We start from the raw sequence: 22,466 nt of genomic DNA on the forward strand, positions 1-22,466 counted from the left end.
GTAGTCATTACAGCTTAAGCTATATAAATTTGCTATGGTACAAATATAGCCAATCATCATGTATGGCAAGATGTAGTTCACTGCAGTATTATAGTTACATGAAGATATATGGATACTATCATATTGTAATATTCTTATAAGAAAGAGCTAGGCCCAAAGATTAATTCATTACTCTACTGTGTAATAGGAATGATGCACTGTCACCTGGGGAAATGCAGCGAGTGTGTTTTTTGCGAGTCCTCTACCATCGACCCCAGTTTGCTCTCTTGGATGAAGCCACAAGTGCTTTAAGCTTAGATGTTGAAGAACAACTTTACACTGCATGTCAAGAGCGTTGCATCACTTTGGTCAGTGTGGGCCACAGACACTCACTTAAAAAATATCACAGCACCCTGCTCTCCTTGGATGGAGCAGGGGGCTGGAAAAAGGAACCCATCCCACAGAATGTTACTCAGATAACTCCATGATGAATATATATATATATATATATATATATATATATATATATATATATATATATATATATATATATATATATATATATATATATATATATATATATTTATATGTATATGGGTTTTTATGTTATTTATTCTGACCAATCAAGCAGCAGCCATAGGTTGATCTCAGGAATGGAGTCCATAAAATTGGATGCTTAGTCATAGTTTCATTCAAAAGAATGTGCCTCTAGAGAATAAGGGTATAAGGTTTTGTTGTGCTTCAAAGCTTATGCAGACCTAATTATATACAGAATGGGCCTCAAGAGATTTTCTTGGTCTACTAATTAATTGCTTGCCTCATTCATTCCCAACTTCATGGAGTAGTTGTTCTGATCTATTACTTTTGTGATAACATTTTCACCACTGAATGAAACCATGAATTAAGTAATTTTCTTTTAAGAAAACTTGCATATATCATTCAGATTGAAGATTAAACTGAAACTCTTTTACAGTGTAGATTGATGCTTGAGTCAGTTCCTTTCAACTTTTATCTAGTGAAAATTTATCCAGTAACTTATTTAATACAAGTATACACAGCACTTTTGGTACTAAACCATGAAGAGTGATAACTCTTGTTTTATAGTACTCTTTGATAGTATTCATCATATGTGACGTTAACAGAGAGGCAGTGGTGGGCACGATTCCGCTAATCCGCTAACTGCTAACTTTTTCGTTGGCTGTTTAGCATTTTCACTAACTTTGGAAAAAATTAGCAGATTAGCTTCCGCTAAATGTAGTTCCTCCTCCGTTAACTTTAAGTACACTAAAAAATTCATACAGATTTGTTCTTGTCCATTGTGGGCAGACAGCACCAGATGAGCTACATGGCGCAATAATTCCAGGGCTTCCTCTTTTGGGTAAATTATACCTTAACCCTTTCATTGCTAAACGCTTGCAGCAGGCGTTAGGTGTATTTGCTGGTGGTGCTAAACGCTCGCTGCAACCTCCACCCACACTCGAATCTCCCCTGTATGAGAGTGTTTCAACACTAATGCTCACAACACAGGATTGCCAAGGAAAGGGTTAAGAGGAGGGTAATTGAACAATTATTAGGGAATTTTTTGGTATTTTAGAGTAATGCATCTTCCATTTCTGCACTGCTATTGAAAGTTTGTATATAAGGCATAATAGTAAAAAAGTTAGCGGTTAGCGATTAGCGTTAGCTTCCACTAATTTCTTTATCAGTTTAGTGGTTTAGCATAAGCGAAGCTAACTTTTTAGTTAGTGGATTACCAGTTAGCGAAACTAATTTTTTGGTTAGCGGTGCCCACCACTGCAGAGAGGTAACAAGTAAATATCTAGCATTTGAAAATTATCTGAATTCTCTTTCATGGGAATCTCTCCACTGTTCAGTTCATCCTCATGCTGTGTGAAAATACAGGGAACAATTTTCCTCATAAAGCACAACATTGCAAAATACAAAGCATTCAATAGGATATATTGAAAGGATAGTCAATCTTTGACCACTGTGGCTGCACTGTGCATTGTGCACTGGTGTAGATGAAGCCTCATTTTACGTATAAAGTGCCTTGCCAGTACCAAAATCACCAAAAAGCCAACTTATATATATATATATATATATATATATATATATATATATATATATATATATATATATATATATATATATATATATATATATATATATATATATATATATATATATATATATATATATATATATATATATATATATATATATATATATATATATATATATATATATATATATATATATATATATATACACAGTAAACCCTTGGGACAATGCACCTGTTTTTAATGGATTTCGGAGTTAATGGACAAGGTCAGAGGGTCAGAAATCCATGGGAACTGAGTGAGAGAAGCATTTTAACCAACCACGCCCGGCAACTGTAATAGTGTTTGCTAGCCATATTGTGGCCATATTGAAGTGGCTCTTTGTCATAAACACTTAATAGCTGAGTTTATTGTTCATTCATATAATGAATGGTGCTTGCCATGTGTTTTACATCCCTCCAACATATGACATCGGTCCCCTGTCAACTGGCAATTGAAAACAAAAAATGGAAGTGCCCTCTTGGCCATATGCTGACCATTTCTGCAAATCTGCCAGAAATAGCTAATCTTGCACTGTGAACAAGGCCCAAGCACCATGCCAAGCATGAGTGAAGAAGGGCACATATACTAGTTAAGACTTAATAAAAGCTGTACTAACTGGATCAGGCTGATCATGATCAGTGCAGCACTCTGCTTTAGCATTTATGCCAAAACAGCTGTTTCTGACGTGTGCAGATACAGCAACTAGCAGTTGTGACAAAGTCTGAATGCCTAAATCATATACCTGTGAGTTAGGACTATCATCACCTTTAAGTCATGCCTCTGCCTCATATACTATGTACTCTGCATTATCACTGAGCAACAATCGTTTTCTCAAAAATTAAGTTGAATTTGAAGTTATAAAGTATTTTTAAAATGCTCATTATTTTACATTTTCTAGAGCTTACAAGCTAGGAGAATTACAAACTACACAAATATGCAAAGTACAAGGATTAAGTGTACTTTATCATATTTGTCAATGTTGTATTCTCTTTTGCTCTGTTGTGAGGCAGACAAGATCTCCAAATGCATTTGATTTTGCTTGTCACTATATTTTATTGAATACAGTGTTATTTCTAGCACATTAAATTCCTAGGATAGATAGGAAATACACTTTTTCACGCTGCCTTTTTGTCCTCAGTACTACAAAAAAAGCTATCATTCAGTTGTTAATTCACTTTTTTTATTGTATATGAATAAAAATTTATAATGAACAAAGTTCAATTTATGAAGTTGACTCATTTTATGTGAATATTGTCCTACTTGTTCCTCTCAGAAATTATTAATGCATTTACAGGCAGTTAAGTTTTAAGATAATTATGAACCTCAGATTCTATGCCAACAAGAAACTTCCTTTACCCAACCACCCATACCTATCCCAAATTACCTTCCTTCAAAGCCTTCCGATTTAACTATCTGATCATCTCTTCTTAGTACTGTGTCATCTTTCCATACACCACCACATATCTTTTCCCTTTACCTCGCCTCTATCTGCCATGTGACCTTTTGGACACACAACTCACTCACTCCTCCATACCCTAAATTATCACATACTGCAGAATCCCTACACTTCCTTAGAGAGTAACACTTCCTCTGACTGATGAATCCATACTCTCAATTTGTTTGGATATCATATAACCTACAAATTTCTTCCCCCTAATACTGTATCATTTTTCCAAACATTACTGTGAGTTTTCAATATATCAGCATCTTTTCCTACACCTTACTGTTTACCTCTGTCTGACCAGTGCCATATGGCCTATGATGCCTGGCACATCTTATACACACCAGGCATAGTAGCTAAATGGTCAACCTTAAGTAACACCCACCCCTAATACCCTCCTCACTGAAAGAAGTTGATATTTTGCTCTAAAAATTATCTCAACCATTCTTCAGATTTACGGTTCTGAATCTTAGCTCCAACCTTCTATTTATATATTAATAGTAGTTTAACATCATATTTATAGTTTTTGCTGCCAGGTGCTAAGATGATAGTTTAACTTTTTTAAATGACCAGTCTTAATCACATAATTTTGCAACATGCATACAGGTTAAAATTACTTGAATCTAAAGTCCCTGTTCACACGTATCATCTTTCATACTAGTTTGAGGATGCAAAAACAAAATTAATTACAAACTTTTAATATAAACTCTGCACCATCACCATAAAAAAGGAATGTCCCTTAAGTGGTCTAGAACAATGATAAAAATTGACTAACCAAGCAGACATTATTTAACATACAATCATTTAATATTTTTTTTCAATACATGTAATAAACATTTTCATAGAGATAACAGCATTTTAATGAAGACTACAAGCCAAGTATGCTGGAAGACTACCTTTTCAGGTAAAAAAAAAAAGTCCACCAGTTATAAACTTGGCAAATGGACACTTGGGTGTTTTCTGTAGACCCAGGTAACTCTGAATCAAGATTGAAGTTGCAATCTGAATTAAGAAGACAGTTTTTCCGATTGAAAAAATATCAATATCTAGTGAATTGTAGATTTTCTCTTTTGCCCCATATAAAATTATTTACAGTAAACTCTCCATAAATCAGACTAATTGGGGGAGACCTTATCCAAAGTAGCTTAAAATATGAATTAGCCAAATTTAAAAAAATGCGTGTACCCAGGCAAGGCTGTTTCAGAGGAGCTGGAGTAGAGCAGGGCCCTATGAATAAAAATTTATACTCTGCTCCTGCACCAAAACCAAGGTCCAGTCATTTCAAGGCTTACTGGATGATACAGTTCAGTCTATTCATGCATGTGGTGAGAATGTCGGTCACCAAAAGTTTCACATACCTCGGTAGTGTAATGCATAACAATGGTGGGTCTTACCAGGAAGTCACTCGATGAACTGGCCTGGCCCATAGTGTAATGGACTTGCTCAGCAATATCATATGCCAATGTCAATACCTATGCAGGCGGACAAAGATTTGAATTGAAGTTGCTTGTGCTCCCTGTCTTACTGTGAGGCGTGGACACTGAATAGTGACTTGGAGAGGCATGTCGATGTCTTAAATTCCAAGTGCCTTTGCAGGATCATGGGGGTATCACTGGAGTGTCGAACCAGCAACTGTGCAATGAAACGGAGTCAAGGCCCATTACCAGCTTAATCCGTGAATGTCAACTTCAGCCATATGGGCACGTGGTATGCCTCCCAGGCATCTATCCTGCTTATAGGGTGGTTTCTGTATGAGACAACCCTAAGTGGGGGAGACCGAGGGGACGCCAATGCAACTCCTAGGTGGGGCAAGATCCTACCAGGAAGGACTTGAGATGGACATAATAGGTGCGTGGGAGCTTGCTCAGGGGGACTGTCGGGAGTGGTGGCAGCAAGTGAGTGAAGCGATGCGCCACAGGGCATAGGCTCCCCATTAGTTTTTCCATGTGTCTATATGATAGATAATTAAAATAACCAATGAGTGGCAGCATTCCTCTTGCCCTACATCAATGAGGGTTCAGAAGGGGCCCCGAGACACAGGCAGCCGTTGATTTGAAGTGACACGGTACGGACTCGTGCCAAATTCCTAGCTATAAACCAGAATTTTGACTGATTTACAACATCCATCCTGATGCTGTCTGGACATGCACTGTATATCCCAAATTTTGGTCCAATTTACAGTGTGTCCAGAGCCCTGACTGAGTTCAATTTATCCAATATCCAAAATATAATGGTCTGATTTATAGTGTGTTTGCTGTACTGTATAATTAGTTTTCACTACTTGTTAAGATATCCCAAATTTTACTAAAACAATAATTGGTTCATTGTTCATGATTATTTCCTTGCATTAATTCCTGCCTAAAGTTTCAGCAAAAGGGAATGTAGAATCCAGAAATGGACCAAAACAGTCTGATGCACCTAGCCTTTACATAAAATTGTTGCATGGCATGCCTGATAATGAAAACCAGGGGTTATTATTAAATGATGAAAAAAAAAAATGTTGCATTGACTCTAGAGAATATATATATATATATATATATATATATATATATATATATATATATATATATATATATATATATATATATATATATATATATATATATATATATATATATATATATATAATATTAAGGCAGGGTGGAAATTATAAAACTTTGATGTTAAAGATGATCTATGAATCCAAAAAATCCAAAATTAATACCAATTTTTTGTTGCCATTGTTTTGCTAAAAGTTTTAACTCGTTCTTTTGTTGCCATTGTCATGCTAGCAGTTTTAATTAATAAGGATGCAAATATAATCCTAGCATACAAACATTTTTTTCATATCTAGTATGTAAGGTCATCAAATGTCTCAAGATGTATTCTCAGTGTAGATGCTATAAAAATATATTTTTCTATTTCACTAAGATTTTCAAATTTATATTGTCCTAAGTACATTTATTAGGTTACTGCAGGAAATTGAAGATATAGGGAAGTCACCAGAAACAACAAAATTTACCTAAATTTCTTAGTAATGAAAATATCACACATTCCATTCAGGGTGTACAAAGAAACAGTATGGCTTCAACTGTGATCAAGTCTTTCATAGGTATATGAATAATGGTTATAGCCTGAGTGGGGACCTTCAAAAAGGTTTCCTCATATAACTTCATGAGAGATCTAGAAGAAATGCTAAGTGCTGATGAGTAATCCAGTTATGAAGATGTAATTTGTAAGTAATTTGAAACTAAAGCAATACAAGTTCAAATTACATGTGACCTTAAGAGATTCTGTGGTAATGATACACATTACAAAATCTTGTCCTTAATGAAATAATAAAAAGAGGCTACTAATGATCAATGAATTGTAAAGAAGCAGTCTAGGAAATAGCATAGAATATGGAAGGATGGTCATTGAAAAGAGAGCAACACAGAGGCACACAAAATATAATAAGGCAAGACTTGCACCCCTACCATATGTTTATTGGTCCACTTACAAAAATTTGTCCAGCAAATCTTGATATTAAAATCATTATATTCCAAGACACATGTCTTAATAAACACTTAAGTGACAAGGATTTGATAGAGGTTTGTATATGAAGTCTTTAGATAAAACTCAAGTGGATGAAGGAAAATAATTTATGCAATGATAATTTATAAATATTTGTTACAACCTATGCCTAGTGCTACATTGTGGTGTAGTCCAGCTGTATGTAGAGCTGCGTCACTCCCACTGAAGAGAAGATAGCTCGAGTCTGCTGCACCAAGTACCGTGGGTCTGCAGCACCAGACACCTCCACCTTCACATTGCCTACATACTGGCCTGAACACAATGTCCAAAAGTGGGTTTCCTGGACACTGAACACTCCTGGTAATGCCCGCACTTTGTAGAAACAGTTTGGTAGAAGATTGTCCAGCTCTCTGGGTTGCCTTTGCATCAGGATCTCTACTGAATTACGGAGGAGGCCTAGCACACTGACTAGAATCAGCACAGCTATAAACAGTGAGCAGATGGGGTCTGCAATCATCCATCCAAAGAAGTACATGAGGATGGATGATACTATGACCCCAACTGAGCCTAGTGTATCTGCCAAGATATGCAGGTATACCCCCTGCATGATCTGGGACTGTTCACCCCCTCCATGAGAATGACCATGGTGTGCATGGCCATTGTGGGCATGTCCATGGTGACTATCTCCATGGGAATGACCATGGCCCCCATGAGAATGGCCATGGCCTCCACCATGTTGGAATGCAAAGATTCCAACGAGGTTGACAAAGAAGCCCAGAACAGACACCACAAAAAGACGTTCATGCTTAACCTCTGGAGGCTCAATGAGGCGCTCCACACTCTCAGCAAAGATGAAGAAAGAGACAAACAACAGCAACAGACCATTGATGAAACCTCCAAGGATCTCTGCCCTAACATATCCATAAGTGTAATGCTCATTTGCCCGCCATTTGGTTATGACCTTGGCTGCCAGACCCACTAGTAACCCAGAACAGTCAAAGAACATGTGGAAAGCATCTGAAATGAGTCCCAGGCTATTGGTCCATATTCCATAGAATAGTTCAACAAAGCCAAATGTAAGGTTGAGAAGGAGGAAGAAGAAAAGGTTGCGAGAGTCTGTGTCAGAGAGAATAAGACGGACCACACTGGCCACTAGTTCCCTGAGCTTCGTTCGACTCACAGGAGACAGTGGCTTGGTATCTTCTACGTCTATGGTAACAGGCAACATTTTCCTGTTGTCTGAGAAGAACAGCACAATAGATTATAGCACTCAGGACATTCACATTTACAGTGATAAGCCTGAAGTCCTTCCAGGCAACATTATTCACTACAATGAGAAAACAGTGGGAGCGCTAGTGGCCGTTACATCATCCACTTAATGTTTAGATTCAACACAGTCATGACAATGCTTAAATTCTCTCATTATGCCCAATTTCATTTTTTTACAAATTCATTGCATTTTCAACACAAAGCAGTTTCTGAATAAACCCAGTGCTCTTCTTTGAAGTACAAGTATATTCTTGAATCTTTGTGAGTGTTTAGGGGCCACTCTTGATAATAATTTGTGATGGCTCCAGTTTGAAAGGCATACACAACCTGTAGAAAATGAAAATAATTAGTATGATTAGAAGTGCAAAGCAATATCTATCTTAAAACTTTTTAGCGCCTCTAGAATGATGGGCTAAAAATGTGATGTGTTGTCACGGCTTCATATACATGCTGAAGCTACAATTACAATCCCATAACTCAAAATCTCAAAGGATATGGGCTATAACACCATAATACAAACTTATAATGAAACCAAGTACCTTAATACTTAAGTAGTTCACCCACCAACACAACCAAGAGTATGATACTGATCACATGCAACTGGTTGAATATAATCAGTTGCCTTGAGGTCCTTACACCTGGGCAATTATTTGTTTTTAGTTTCAACAATGTCATTGGATTAAGATTACATTAATCTATTAATTCTGCTTTGGTGCAGAAGCAAAAAGATATCATGGGTTCATCCATATTATATAAAAAATTCTCAACAAAAGTTTTGTTGTTGCTCAAGGTTCCAAAGGGACCAAGTGCAAGTCGTAATGCAACTGGCTGCAGAGTCCTAAACAACTCGTTTCATGAAAATGGTTGTGCCAGTGTGCGACCTGCCATACAGTATATACTTATTTCAAAGTCAATCCACCCCCAGGTTTATGTTCAATTAAAGGAATAAATCAAACTCTTAGAAAGGTAGTCTCAATGGAAAAGGTACCTTCCTAAATTGAACTACAACAAAACTGTTTAAGGAATATATATAGTATGCCTTGATGGTGACTGATGCTTGCATGGAGAACATCTCTAAGTCACATTTCTACTTGCCAATCTTCATAATTCTCATTTTTGACACTCACAGTCCTCCTGCATCAAGCTTATTTAACTAAGTTTGCTGTGCATTTAAAAAAGTATATCTATACAGTCATACCTTGGTTTAAGAGTTTAATTCTTTCCGGAATTTGGCTCGCACACCAAAACACTTGTAAACCGAAGCAAATTTCCCCACTGAAATTAACGTGAACCCTTTCCTTGCTAAGCGCTTGTAACGAGACTATTCCCTCAGGCGCACTCAGGCACCCCAGCGGGGGAAGGGGATCTCTTTTAACCGCTGTATCTCAAAAACTATTCATCACAGCTACAAAACAAAAACACCATTGGAAAGAGGAGGCCAAGATCTATAAGATTTGGTTATGTAAGCCTCTCCTGCGAACGTACAGGCATGTTCAGGGGGTGTTTTTTGCTGTGAGTGCGACTGGTGCTCGCAGCGAGCTTTTAGCACCACTAGCAAGTGATGCTAGTGCTCACTTTTTTAACCTCTGTATCTCCAAAACTATTCATCACAGCTAAAAACAAAAAATACCATTGGAAAGAGGAGGCCAAAATCTATACGATTTGGTAATGTAAGCCTTTCCTGCAAATGTACAGGCACGTTCGGGGGTGTTGCATGTGAAGATGTACATTTACATGTGCACGACGGTCAGCCATAAGGCAACTACAGTGGAACTACTGAGTAGATCTCTTGATGATGGGGTGCTGGCAGGGCAGTATTGCCAACTGCAAAATTTACAACTATTTGGTCAAAATATCAGTCATGTGATAGGTGAAGCTATGCAAAAATGCCGCTATATTGGACAACAACATCTACCAGTTACTCGTCCATAGATTTTCCGCGCTAGGCTGATATGATTTTCCACCAAATTCTGTGGAAAACCCACTGAATTGGCAATGCTGTAGTGTGAGAACTGGTGTTGGAACGCTCTCATATGCGGGAAATTTGAGTGCAACTGGAGCTAGCAGCAAGCATTTAGCACCTCAAAAAACTTTTTAAAATTTGCCAAAAAATAAAGTATCTTTCAGAACTGAGTCAAAATTTTTTGTGAAAGATATTGTCAATTCTCATGCTGTTTGATTTGAAGTAACAATTGCCTATGGCTTAGTTGCCTCTCAGCAGGCAGCCTATGAGTGCAGACTGTCATCCCTTTAAATTGTGTCTGGAGCCTGGTAAGCCTAAATTACAGTCATCAGACGAAATTGGTGAAATTTATTCTTACTTCCGATGTAAAGTGATCGTGTCATGATACAATATTTTGTTTTATATTCGTGGGGACCAGTAACTGTTACTATTAGAAAATATGGCTAAGAAATTATCAAGTGAAGAGATTTTGAGACCCATTTGTACAGAGCATGATGATGATGAAAAAGTTTGATCGCCTTGACCTACCCTTTGTGTTTTGTTTGCTGCCCCTGAGCTGTTTCTTCTACTGGAGAGAACAGAATAGATAGAAAAATATAGTTTTCCTCCATTTTATCAAGAACTACTGGTCGTATGAAAATTACAATGATAGCGTTGGGATCCTCATAAAACTCCCCTTTTATTGGCACATAAATCATAAAAAGTCGACTCAGGAAGTTTTGAGATACGAGGTGGTGAATGTAAGCATTTCTTATTTATCTTTAATCAATGTTTTTTTTCGGAGTCGGTAAACTTCGCTATTTATTTGCATTTCTTGATATTTTGTTCTTTCACAAGGCAGAATAATTTCTTCCAAAGCCAACAATATATAATAATACCTGGTAAAAAGAATACAGGTAACTCTCTATTTACGCGAGTTTGGTTTACGTGATTTTTAAATAACGCGGGGTCCAAAATCCAAATAAATGTTTAATTTACACGTTTTTTCACTTTTACGTGATATTTTATGGAGTGGCCACCAGATGTCTCACGCAACTGGACTCACATGGCGCTGCAGCCACACAGCTGGGCTCAGTTCTTCCCATGCACCACTTGAACAACAATACAGTACCCATGCTGCCACGCTATTCAACATTATAGGGGTGGGCAGGTACCGGTACTAACAGTACCAGCTATACGGTATAGTACCGGTACCAGACTGCTCGGTACCGGTACCAATACTAGCCAGTTGCTCCCGCGGCCACACAGCTGAGCTCGGTTCTTCCCGCGTGCCACTTGAACAACAATACAGTACCCACGCTGCCACGGTACTCAACAATAGGGGTGGGCAGGTACTGATACCAGTACCGGTACTAACGGTACCAGCTATACGGTACGGAACCGGTACCAGACTGCTCGGTACTGGTAGCCAGTACTCGGTACTAGCCAATCGCTCATGGTGTCCCTCATTTCTTCCTCACATGAGTGAGGCTGAGACTGAGTGCCTGAGTGGATATCTCGGTGATATGGATATTCTCTCTCTCTCTCTCTCTCTCTCTCTCTCTCTCTCTCTCTCCACTGAATGAAGTGAATATTTATTTTTCGATAGAAACCTACCTCTTGTTTGATTTACATTGTTTTTGATTTATGCGACCTCTTCAAGGACACAATACTCGCGTAAATCAAGTTACCTGTACTTGTGGGTGAAATTGATAACGTGAAAAAAAATTTCAACGCACGGTCAGGCCATTCCGGGAAGCCCCCTACGGAGCCCCAGACGGAAGTCGCAGTGGAAAGAGAAACTTATTAAACTTTTGGTGTGTGAAAGGGTTAACGTAATTTTGCTAACAAATAGCAATGATAAATAATATAAAACACAAATTAATGTGTTATGGTTGTTACAGAGACTCCCGCAATCGCTAACTACACTCAAGGTGTAGGCTTCAGACCAGGGTTTAGCAGCCGGTTTCCCTGTTCTCGATACACCGGAACTAGGTTCGACCACTAATGTGAAGCTAACCTGACGTATCGTCTGAGATGGAGGGTGAACAGGAGTCAGTAACATCCAGGAGGGCATACAAGCTGCCGAGGCTCGCACCCCATTCCTGTTGCGAGCATAGTATCCGCGTTCCTGTTTTCTCCGTTGCAGCACCATCCCTTTTAACCATATTTCTGGGGGACATTGTTAAAGCACAAAGAACACACACTGTAGTGCTGAAAACACAAAGATCGCACACCAAAGCACAAAAGCAATCGAACATGAGCACATAGGTGCTATCTCTATGAGTTTACAACGCAGACTGAGACTAGGGTTGCCAACTTGCCACCCTTTCCTTAAAATACAGAATGCCATGTGCTCCATATTTTGCTGTCTAAATGGTTAAACAGATAAAATTCAGTATTTTAAAACTGTAGTGAGTGCATTTTTTGGTGAACCACAAAACCAGTCCATTAAATTGTTTGTCAAGGGTCATCCTAAAATAAGTGTAAAATACACATCGTAACGTCCCTCCCCCCTTTTCTCCCGCCATCACCACCAGCAGGCATGCAGCGGCTGTCAGTCATGGCAGGCTTGAGAAATTTTAGGGTTGCCACCCGTTCCTTAAAATATGGATTTGTCCTGCATTGGAGAATGGGATGTTGCATTCTTCTTTTCTTCTCTCAAAGTGGTGAACCTGAGACTCTATTCCCATTGTTTTTCACTTTAAGCACTTTCGACTTGCAGCAAGCAAAGGGAACTCACGCTCACGCCTTCGACTTGTACAAAGAGACATGCCAGTCCTCGTCGAAAGACCGACTTGGTCGGCTAGGCTGACGTTAGCTGATAGAGTCAGTCTATCAGCATCCTCCCGTCCCCTTCATGAGCAGTCACCCAGCAAGGGTCTGTGGTCCCTCCTCAGAGGGGCATACGCGCTTGACCCTGATGGCCTCCATGAATTATTACAGTCTGTGTTCCCACCCTTGAGGTGGCGACAAATAAAATAAAATAAAATATGTATAACAACAGAGGAGCAGTTGGTTAAGTAGAAAACAAGATATTGACATGTGCATAATACCAATCTTGACCCACTTGACATGGTCATATTATGGTAAATATTCATTTGCACGAAAATACCAAATAGGAGAAAGAAAACACCGAAAATAGGTCAGGGCAATAAAGGAAAACTTTACCACCACATCTACTGGCTGTGAGAAAAAAGGAATTCCTCTCCAAGACAATGAAAAGTGCACCCGGGGTCACCCATGCCTCAGAATCCTCCTTGTGGAGCGAGAAGAAAAGTGTAATAGCGGAAATTAACAAAAGGACATAGAAAACCAAAGTCAGGGGAAGAAAAGAACAGAAAAATACATCAGTTCAGGGTGAAGTGTATAAGGGTTGTATTATCTGACATTTCACCACCCAAGAACACATATTTGACAATGCTTTCCTAGAGTTGTGGGTATATCCAGTAGTTTTACGACCCCGGTGGTAGTTTGACCCTTCTCCTGTACACTGAACCTAAAGAAACACAAATTAGAACCCGACTGACCCCCTCTTTAGCCCTTAGAAATGGCTGATGTGAGGAGCAATTGTGTTTTACAATGCCAACCTAAGTGTGCACTGTGAAGTAACTAAGTGTATGGTGTGAAGAATAGAAGTGTTGAGAAGGAGGACCTAAGAAGCAATACAAAGCGGAACAGGTCAAAAAGAAGGAGGAGGAAGCAGTGAAATTAATACCTTCCACATATATTTTCCTGGTGTGTTGTTGGGAAAAAAGAGCTGAGCAGTGAAAGTGGAGTGAAAAGTGTAATAGTGGAGAATAGCAAAAAGGCACAGAAAAGCAAAATCAGGGATAGAAAAGAACAGAAAATCACATCAGCTGAGGGTGAAGTGTATAAGTGTGGACTGTGAAGTAACTAAGTGCATGGTGTGAAGTACAGAGGTGTTGAGAAAGGAGGAAATAATAAGTGATACAAAGTGGAACAGGTAAAAAAAAGAGGTGTTGAGAAAGGAGGAAATAAGAAGCGATACAAGGCGGAACAGGTAAAAAAAAAAGATAAGTGCATGGTGTGAAGTATAGAGGTGTTGAGGAGGAGGATCTAAGAAGCGATACAAGGCGGAACAGGTAAAAAAAAGATAACAAGGGTATGGTGTGAAGTATAGAGGTGTTGAGAAGGAGGACCTAAGAAGCGATACAAGGCGGAACAGGTAAAAAATAAAGATAAGTGCATGGTGTGAAGTATAGAGGTGTTGAGAAGGAGGACCTAAGAAGCGATACAAGGCGGAACAGGTAAAAAAAAGATAACAAGTGTATGATGTGAAGTACAGAGGTGTTGAGGAGGAGGATCTAAGAAGCGATACAAGGCGGAACAGGTAAAAAAAAAAAAAAGATAAGTGCATGGTGTGAAGTATAGAGGTGTTGAGAAGGAGGATCTAATAAGCGATACAAGGCGGAACAGGTAAAAAAAAGATAAGTGTATGATGTGAAGTATAGAGGTGTTGAGGAGGAGGATCTAAGAAGCGATACAAGGCGGAACAGGTAAAAAAAATAGATAACAAGTGCATGGAGTGAAGTATAGAGGTGTTGAGAAAGAGGACCTAAGAAGCGATACAAGGGGGAGCAGGTCAAAAAAATTAAAAGGTACGAAGGGGGCACACACAGAGGGGTGAATGACAGGCCGCCGGGGGTGACACTCCAGCTGGGCACTCGGCATTTGGGTCACCGCCAAAGGATTGTTACCCCAGTGTGCCAGGCAGCTCCTAGGCCACTCCCCTGCCGGATAACGTACCTTGGCTCTCCTGGGTCGCCGGGTGGTGCCAGCAGGTGCAGCGGGGCCGCGTCACTTCCCGGCCATAGCCTCCAGCTGCAGGGCGAGGAAGGGAAGTGCTCACCTTTGCCGGATTATCGTACTCAGAGCCTTGTATTTACCGGTTTCTGAGCCATAGCTATTGCCAAACAACACCAATAATTAACCATTTTAACGATAACTATATATGAAGGCAGTTATCGGGGTCGAGAAGGCAGTTTTAGGGTCGGAAATCGGCAAACATGGGAAGCTGAGTACGACAATCTGGCAAGGTTGGAAGTGCTGCTGCTGATGTACACAAAGTTTCGCTCAAATGACCCTCTTCACTTACCTACTTGATATCACCTTAAAAAATATGCAAAGGTTAGTTTAGCTACGTTATAATACTATTTTCTGTTCGGATATTGGGCAAGGTAACTAAAAAATGCCGTATCTGAATTTTCATGTAAGATTAATTTAAGGAAAAACTATGATAAACTGAAGCCAGGAAAAGTAAAATATTCATCCAGGTTATTGACAGAAATCAGTTTTAGAATATATGGTGAGGTTAATATTAGTATATATTCCCACTACTATGCTCTGAAAATCATGGCTGACTATTGTTTAAATAGGAAGATGGTATGCATCGTATCCGTATCGGCGTTCAAACTCTATGGTTCAACCTGTCGATTACGATGATGGATTGTTGCCTTGGTTCTTGTAGTGTTGTACCCAAGGATTCTACTAGAGTATATATTTTCTCTAGACTCCTTGGTTATACATGCAAGTGCTTCCCAAAGTGGGCAGTGCCGCCCACCTGGGGGCGGTGGAAAGCTGGGAGGGGGCGGGGAAGAGGTGGAAATCTGAATGACAAAATATGTCACTAACACTAAGGCTAAGCTCAATTAAGGAACACGCCTATATCTTATGGATAAAAAGAAAAGTGAAATGAGAAATATAAACGAGAGCATGGCTTTATTTTGTAAAGTAGTTCGAAGTCGGAGTCAGAAGTCCGAACGTTAGATTGACGCTTGGAGGTCCATGGGTTGACGTGATCTGTACACGAACAGCATGACGAGAGATAGGATAGTTCAGTGAAACGTCATCAACTCAGCCAAGAATCTCATTCGATTCTTGGTTTTATTCAAGGATTTACACATTATATATAAAGTGTGGTGTTCTCTGAAACAGGTAATAATTGTACAGGAAGTTTTAATATGATGTGATATAAATATTAGACAAGAACTCTATAGATCTTTGGCAAACGATATGGCGGCTTGGGCAGGATAAATCAAAAGACCCGTCTTGTTTTACTCGCTTTTAATATGCGTGTAAACCTGAGTGAGGTAAAAGAATCAGCACGTGTCAATCAACGCAATACAATTACTACAGCCACATCAAATACACCACATGTCACCTTATCCTATGACACAACATCAAACTTATAATACTCACAATTATTGAGGGGTCTAATAATAGCCTCGTAATAGGCTGCACGAGCCTTGCGCTCGTTCCTGTCTCTCGTCTCCTCGCCACGGGTAGAAGCCTCACGCTCCTGCCTCTCGTCTTCTCGCTTATGCTGAGTTCGGCGTCTACGTGCTAGGGACTGCTGAGGCGCCCATCGCCGCCCCACCACACGTCCTCCTAACTCCTCACATACATTTCCTACCGGGGATTACGGTTACTATCTTATCTGTCATTAGTCACCATACAACGTCGTAGGCGCGACTCACCATCATAGTCAGTTCAGTTCAGTAAAGATTTACCCCCTTAATAGGGGGACAGGGCCTTTGCTCAAAGGCGGCCCTGTGTTCCCTCATAGTCATTAGTTACCATCTTACAATTAACACATCGCAGGCGCGACGTACTACACCATCAGATACAACATTATCGTAGGCGCGAGATTGCTATGACCAAAAACAGGCAATTATGTGATTATTAATTATTATAATTCACCCACAAAAGCTATGTAAATAACATAAAAGAATATCAAGTTTTAGGGAATCACTTGACGAGAGAGTTGGTACCACTGCCCCAAACAGACGGGCGAGGTGCCGAGGCGCGGCGCGAGGGACTGTTTCCCCGAGTACCTGTGCTGCCAGGAGCCCCTCGGCCTGCTGCTGCTTGGCGAGCCTGGAGATGGGACACACCTGAGCGACAGCGCAACATGTCCCTCTACCTGAAACGAGTGGGAAGGGAGGAGACATTTGTTATTTCCCCCGACAAGGAAAAGGCAAGTTCTTAATGTTGTTCTAGTTTTAAACAGCGATAGTGCCTGCTTGGTAAGGTGTGCGGGCGGGATTAAAGGGCGAATTGTTTGGCGCCAAGGACATTATCAAAAGTAACTTGAGTAACTGTTGAACGTAGAACATGTAACTGTTGCAGACAGTTGAGGCAGTGAGTGTTATCAGTCCAAAAGACCATATTTCATGTATACCATCGCATTCCCCGCGGTCTCATTGGCCCCCTAGCCAATTTTGGTTGCGAGGGGTGAGTATGGGCAAACAGTAGAATAATACCCTGATTTAAGGTGGGACTCAAGGCCAGGTGAGGTCCATAATTTAGGAAGGTTTTTGAGGTGATAGTCTCTTGGCCAAAAGGGATCACAGCCTAAACGGTTTGGCCTAAAGGGATCATGGCCTAAACGACCCGTATCAGTTTTTGAGGGGGGCTAGAGGGCATCATAGGTTCACGAGGTGGTTAACTCCAGAAATATACCCACTGGGTCACCATCCACCAGTGACAACAACCAATGGTGCAGTGTAAAATATATCACATTCATTATAAACAATTAAATCTAACAAAGATAAATCTAACCTATCCTAACGAAGCTAAATCTTAACTTAATCTAACCATGTTCTGGAATAATACCCATGAGGTGAGGGGGAGGTAGGCAAGCAAAGCGAGCATGTGCTGGTGGAGGAATTTTTTTAAAATAAGCACTCTTAGGGTCATTTTGAGGCCAATATGGAAAACATTGAGAGGGACACATGACAACATGACACAATGGACAAACACATACCTAAACAAGCAGAAACTAAGTAGACATCCACATTTTTCGCAAATAACACACAAAACCACAAGAAATTCTACAGCTTCTTCAAAGCACGCAGACAAGACTCGACCGGAATTACAACATTACAACAGATCCTTGGCCACACACCCACAAGATAAAGCCAACACACTTAACAAACAATTTTGATCTGTTTTTACACAAGAACATGCAAACTTGCCAGACATACCAACATCACCACACCCAACAATTCCTCCCCTTTATTTAAACACCCAAGGAATTGAGAAACTATTATCTGAGGTTGACACTGATAAAACAACTGGACCAGACAATATATCGTCATTCATCATTTCATCGACGCCTGCTCCTAGGAGCTCCCACCAGGGGATGGCCATGGCAGAAGAGCTTCCAACTTTCTCTAATATACCCTGCAGGATACTAAAAACTAATGCTTGCATTCTTGCACCTATCCTGCAGGTTATATTCTCACAGACATTACAAACCAGAGAACTCCCTCAGGACTGGCTTTTGGCAAATGTGACACTAATTTTTAAATCTGGAGACAGAACCCTCCCTGCTAATTATAGACCTATTTCGCTAACCTCAGTTCCCTGCAAAATTTTAGAACATATAATTCATAGACATATAATGGACCACTTTGAAAGGCAAAACATAATGAGTGACAGTCAGCACAGCTTTTGGCCCAAACGTTCGTGCGAGACTCAATTACTTGTGACCACACACGACATTTTGCAGTCCCTTAACAACCCCAAAATTAGACAAGTTGACGCCATAATACTTGACTTTGCCAAAGCCTTCGACAAAGTCCCCCACCAAAGACTGTTAGCTAAATTAGAATTCTATGGCATACGAGGACAACTTTCTAACTGGATTATATACCACATTTTTGACTCCCCGCAAGCAACAAGTTGTTCTTGATGGTAGTCAATCCTCATCTATTCCTGTAACTTCTAGGGTACCTCAAGGCACCGTCTTGGGCCACATTCTTTTCCTTTCCTACATTAATGATCTCCGACTATCACTTACCTCTACTACTAGACTTTTTGCAGATGACAGCTTAGTTTATCGACCCATTTTAGATAGGGATGACTGTCTTCGACTACAGGACGATTTAGCTGCACTTGAAGACTGGGAAGCCAAGTGGCTGCTGCTGTTTCAGCTGCTGGATGTCCATCCTCAAAATTCATTAAGTTTTTGAAATATTTTCTCCATCTCTCACAGCTTCCCCGTCTTTCAACATCTTTCCATTCTCATCCATAACTTCATTTATTTTACTTGAGGAGATGTTTTCTGCATTTCTTTCATTTTTTACTTCTTTCCAATATGATTTCCTGTTCCCTTTATATTTTTCACTTAGTCTTTTTCCAAAGTCTTCATCAACTCTTCTTACTTTCTTTTATTGTACGCTTATTTTAATTTCATTTTGCATTCTCTATATTTCTTTTTCCTATCCCTTTTTACTTGCTCAGTCACATTTCTTTCTTGAGTTTTCTTAAAAAGTTCCCTTGTCTCTTTTACTATCCTCCTTATCTCTTCTGTCCACCATGAATTTCCTTTTCTTTTTCCATTTCTCACCACTTTCATCCTTAACACTTTTGTTGTAGTTACCATTATTTCTTTAAATGTTCCAAAACCTTTTTCAGTATTTGTATTATCTTTTACACTTTCCCATTTTTCACTTAAGGCCTCTGTCATTTCACAGTTATAGTCGTCTTTTATTTCTTTTCCTGTAACTTATCTATCTTCAGTATTTCCTTTTTCACTTCACCTTTCTTTTCAAACACCCACTTTTCTTTCAGCTTTAACTTTGGCAGCACTGCAAGCTGGTCAGATCCATCGAACATTCCTCTTACTACCTTCGCATCACAAATTTCTTTTCTAAGCCTTTCATCTACTGCCACATAATTAATCAATCCTTTTTGCTCATTATCTTCTCCCCTCCTCCATGATGCAGCTCTGCCTCAAGGGTTTAAGAACTTTTTCTAAGGGGACCTGAAATTCCTGGTGAATAAGTCAATGTTTTATTTTTATTTTTAATTTTTTTATTATTTTATTGTTACCTTTGAAATGACATTCCTTTGGTTGTTTATTTAAATTCTTTTAGTGCACAAATCTAGTAAAATGCTGTATCAGATTGTCATTGTCAGACATCCTGTATAGTACCATTTTTAATACTGAGTTACATTGCATTATGAAAAATTTTGCACATCTTGCTCCACCTTGCTGAAAAGTTTGTAATCATCAAATATGTTCAACACTTATTTTCTCTTTTATTTGTGCTGAATATTAGGTAAAAAATAAAATGAATAGTCCAATGAGTTTGCTGTTATTTTCACAAGCAAAATTTATTTTCAGATATTGATTGGTCGCAGTATACAGTGTGATATAAGTTTCCCCAGCCTGCACATCTCCAGACAGCACTGCCAGATTATACGGTCACCTCCAAATGGTGCTCTTGTCATTAAAAACATAAGGGTGAGTTGTTAATATGCATTGTATAGTGTAACTGAAACTTAGATACAAATACCTCTCAATTTACACAAATATTGCATTCCTAGTATGTTTGCATATTGCAAAATTCACGTAAGCTTGTTGCAAGTCAGGGTTGCTATAGCCCATCTGTGAAATGTATGAATGGTTTCTGCCTGGGAGAAAGCTCTGTTCCACCTCAATTTTCTCCTTTCACATAAAATAAACAAAAATAACAATCAGCATGTATAAATCTACAGTGGTGTGAGGGAAATATACAATAGCAGCTGTTTTAATGCAAAGATTTTGAAAATCCACTTTTCGCCGTCGCTCCCGCTGCTTGCTGATTGGTTGCTGCGTCATGATGTCGTGCCTTGGGTTTCAACTGCATTCGTATACAATTATTTTTTCACCTTCTTCAAGAATATATTTTCATATTGGATGTATATGATTTATTATTTCATATGCCTTATATATATATTTATAGTATGGATACCATGTTTGTTGTTTCCCACCTAACAATTAGGCTATACTGCAGTGTCATAAAAAAGCCAGGGCCCAGCTTATTATACAAGCTGTTAAGGTTAAAGTAGCAATGTGCTCAGTTTCCTTTAGCTACTTACCAATATTGAGTGACTCGAATCAAACTGCAGACGATGAGTGTAGTCTCCTAGCAACATTGAGTTTGAATTGAAGAACATTAGTATATCAGGTGTACTGTAGTGTAAGTATGCCTACACTTTGATGTTTAATTCGTAATATTCAATCTAAATTAATATATTTATGCATGAGGTGTACGCACTGGTGATGCATGTACCTATATGCAGTGTAGCCTAATGGTTAGGAGGGAAACAACACGGTAACAATTTGGTGGAGCAGGGTGCTGCCTGACGTGGCTAGATCTGCTTGGCGCTGGTGGGGCCAACTTGGGCGGATTAGTCTGGAGCTAGTATTTCTGCTGTGCATTGGCCCAGTCAGCTGACGTTTTCTGTGATACATGTTCGAAAGAATGGATATCCATGGATGACTTAGGTGTTTAATATAAACACATTTTTGTTTCTCATTGCAAGAATAACTATATTAAAACATAATATGATTAACAGAAATTAATCAACATCTGTTTCTACTTAAAAGTGCATATACAGTCCCTGAAAGCCAAGATCAATACCAAGATTGCCCATTGAACATAGCATCCCCGTGTGATTAGTTCCCTCAGTAGCTCGGCGAAAGTTACCGCTTGCACACTGCAGTGAGTGAATCTACCAACCAACCCCTTTTTTTTTTTACCATTTCAAAGTCACAGGTCCTAGGGGTAAGAGCACTGTAATTCTTCAACCAACACTGGAACACTTTGAACACAGAGAAGGGCACAAAGTAACATGGTATCATAGTCATAATTGTACGTAAAGTAACCAAATGTAATACTGCATATACTGTATTTGATGGCTTATAAGATGCATGGGCTTATAAGATGCACCCCCCATGTTGGGCAGGCATTTGAGAAAACATATAATAAACGGGTTTGAACCACGAGTGTCAGGTGAAGATTTTTCGCCCGACATTCGTAGCCCTCCCCACTGTCGGGTCATTATTAAAGTTTCACATGTATTCAGATCCTTATCAAATCCCAATACTTTACATTTAAAACCCTTAATATTTGCTAGGACCTACCAGAATTGGTTCTTCTTGTAGACTCGAGGGTACTGCTTTGAGATGTTAACAAACATGGCAGAGACAGTGACATTCAGAAGGGTGACAGGCATAAAGTTTGTGCATTATATTTCTTTATTATTACTCTACATCATAGGTCTAGTTGTTGTAGTATTCTAGTACATTTTTAAAACATAAGGAAGTGTGAAATTTCAAACTTGAATGTGCTGCAGTGTTTGTTGGACACGTATGTAAAGTAAGAATGTTAAAAGATAAGCGCAAAATCGAGAAACAGGCACTTGTAGATATCCAATAATAAAC

The 22,466-nt window shown here is 39.3% G+C and overlaps 3 protein-coding genes across 5 annotated transcripts in view; 2 read left to right on the forward strand and 1 right to left on the reverse strand.

The window, feature by feature from the left end:
• LOC126999019 (lysosomal cobalamin transporter ABCD4-like) overlaps positions 1-4,621 on the forward strand; it is a 23,782-nt gene extending 19,161 nt beyond the window's left edge. Inside the window, exon 14 of the mRNA XM_050861341.1 lies at positions 188-4,621. Within this exon, the coding sequence (XP_050717298.1) occupies positions 188-467 (280 nt within the window). The 3' untranslated portion in view covers positions 468-4,621. The remainder of the gene's footprint in view (positions 1-187) is intronic.
• Positions 4,205-16,637, reverse strand: LOC126999021 (zinc transporter 7-B-like). 2 transcript variants are annotated; one of them, XM_050861352.1, is made up of 3 exons: positions 16,448-16,637; positions 14,996-15,152; positions 4,205-8,610 (listed from the first exon to the last, which is right to left on the reverse strand). In XM_050861352.1, exon 3 carries the CDS (start codon positions 8,240-8,242, stop codon positions 7,190-7,192), a length of 1,053 nt encoding a protein of 350 aa, XP_050717309.1. In that variant the 5' UTR covers positions 8,243-8,610; positions 14,996-15,152; positions 16,448-16,637; the 3' UTR covers positions 4,205-7,189. The 2 variants fall into 2 exon arrangements, with proteins under 2 accessions (XP_050717309.1, XP_050717308.1); XM_050861351.1 differs by lacking the exon at positions 16,448-16,637 and having other exon boundaries at positions 14,996-15,300.
• LOC126999018 (uncharacterized) overlaps positions 16,102-22,466 on the forward strand; it is a 38,960-nt gene continuing 32,595 nt past the window's right edge. The window contains exons 1-3 of one of the 2 annotated variants that reach the window (XM_050861340.1): positions 16,102-16,183; positions 17,035-17,225; positions 20,382-20,501. In XM_050861340.1, the coding sequence (XP_050717297.1) occupies positions 17,160-17,225; positions 20,382-20,501 (186 nt within the window). In that variant the 5' untranslated portion in view covers positions 16,102-16,183; positions 17,035-17,159. Of the gene's footprint in view, positions 16,184-17,034; positions 17,226-20,381; positions 20,502-22,466 lie in introns of those variants that run through there. The other variant, XM_050861339.1, reaches the window with a different exon arrangement.

Source organism: Eriocheir sinensis, chromosome 15, assembly GCF_024679095.1.
Source record: "Eriocheir sinensis breed Jianghai 21 chromosome 15, ASM2467909v1, whole genome shotgun sequence".
Classification (NCBI taxonomy): Eukaryota; Metazoa; Arthropoda; class Malacostraca; order Decapoda; family Varunidae; genus Eriocheir; species Eriocheir sinensis.

Bases quoted from the DNA above. Each gene is read 5' to 3' on its own strand.
- LOC126999021 (XM_050861352.1), bottom strand. From the start codon at position 8,242: ATGTTGCCTGTTACCATAGACGTAGAAGATACCAAGCCACTGTCTCCT.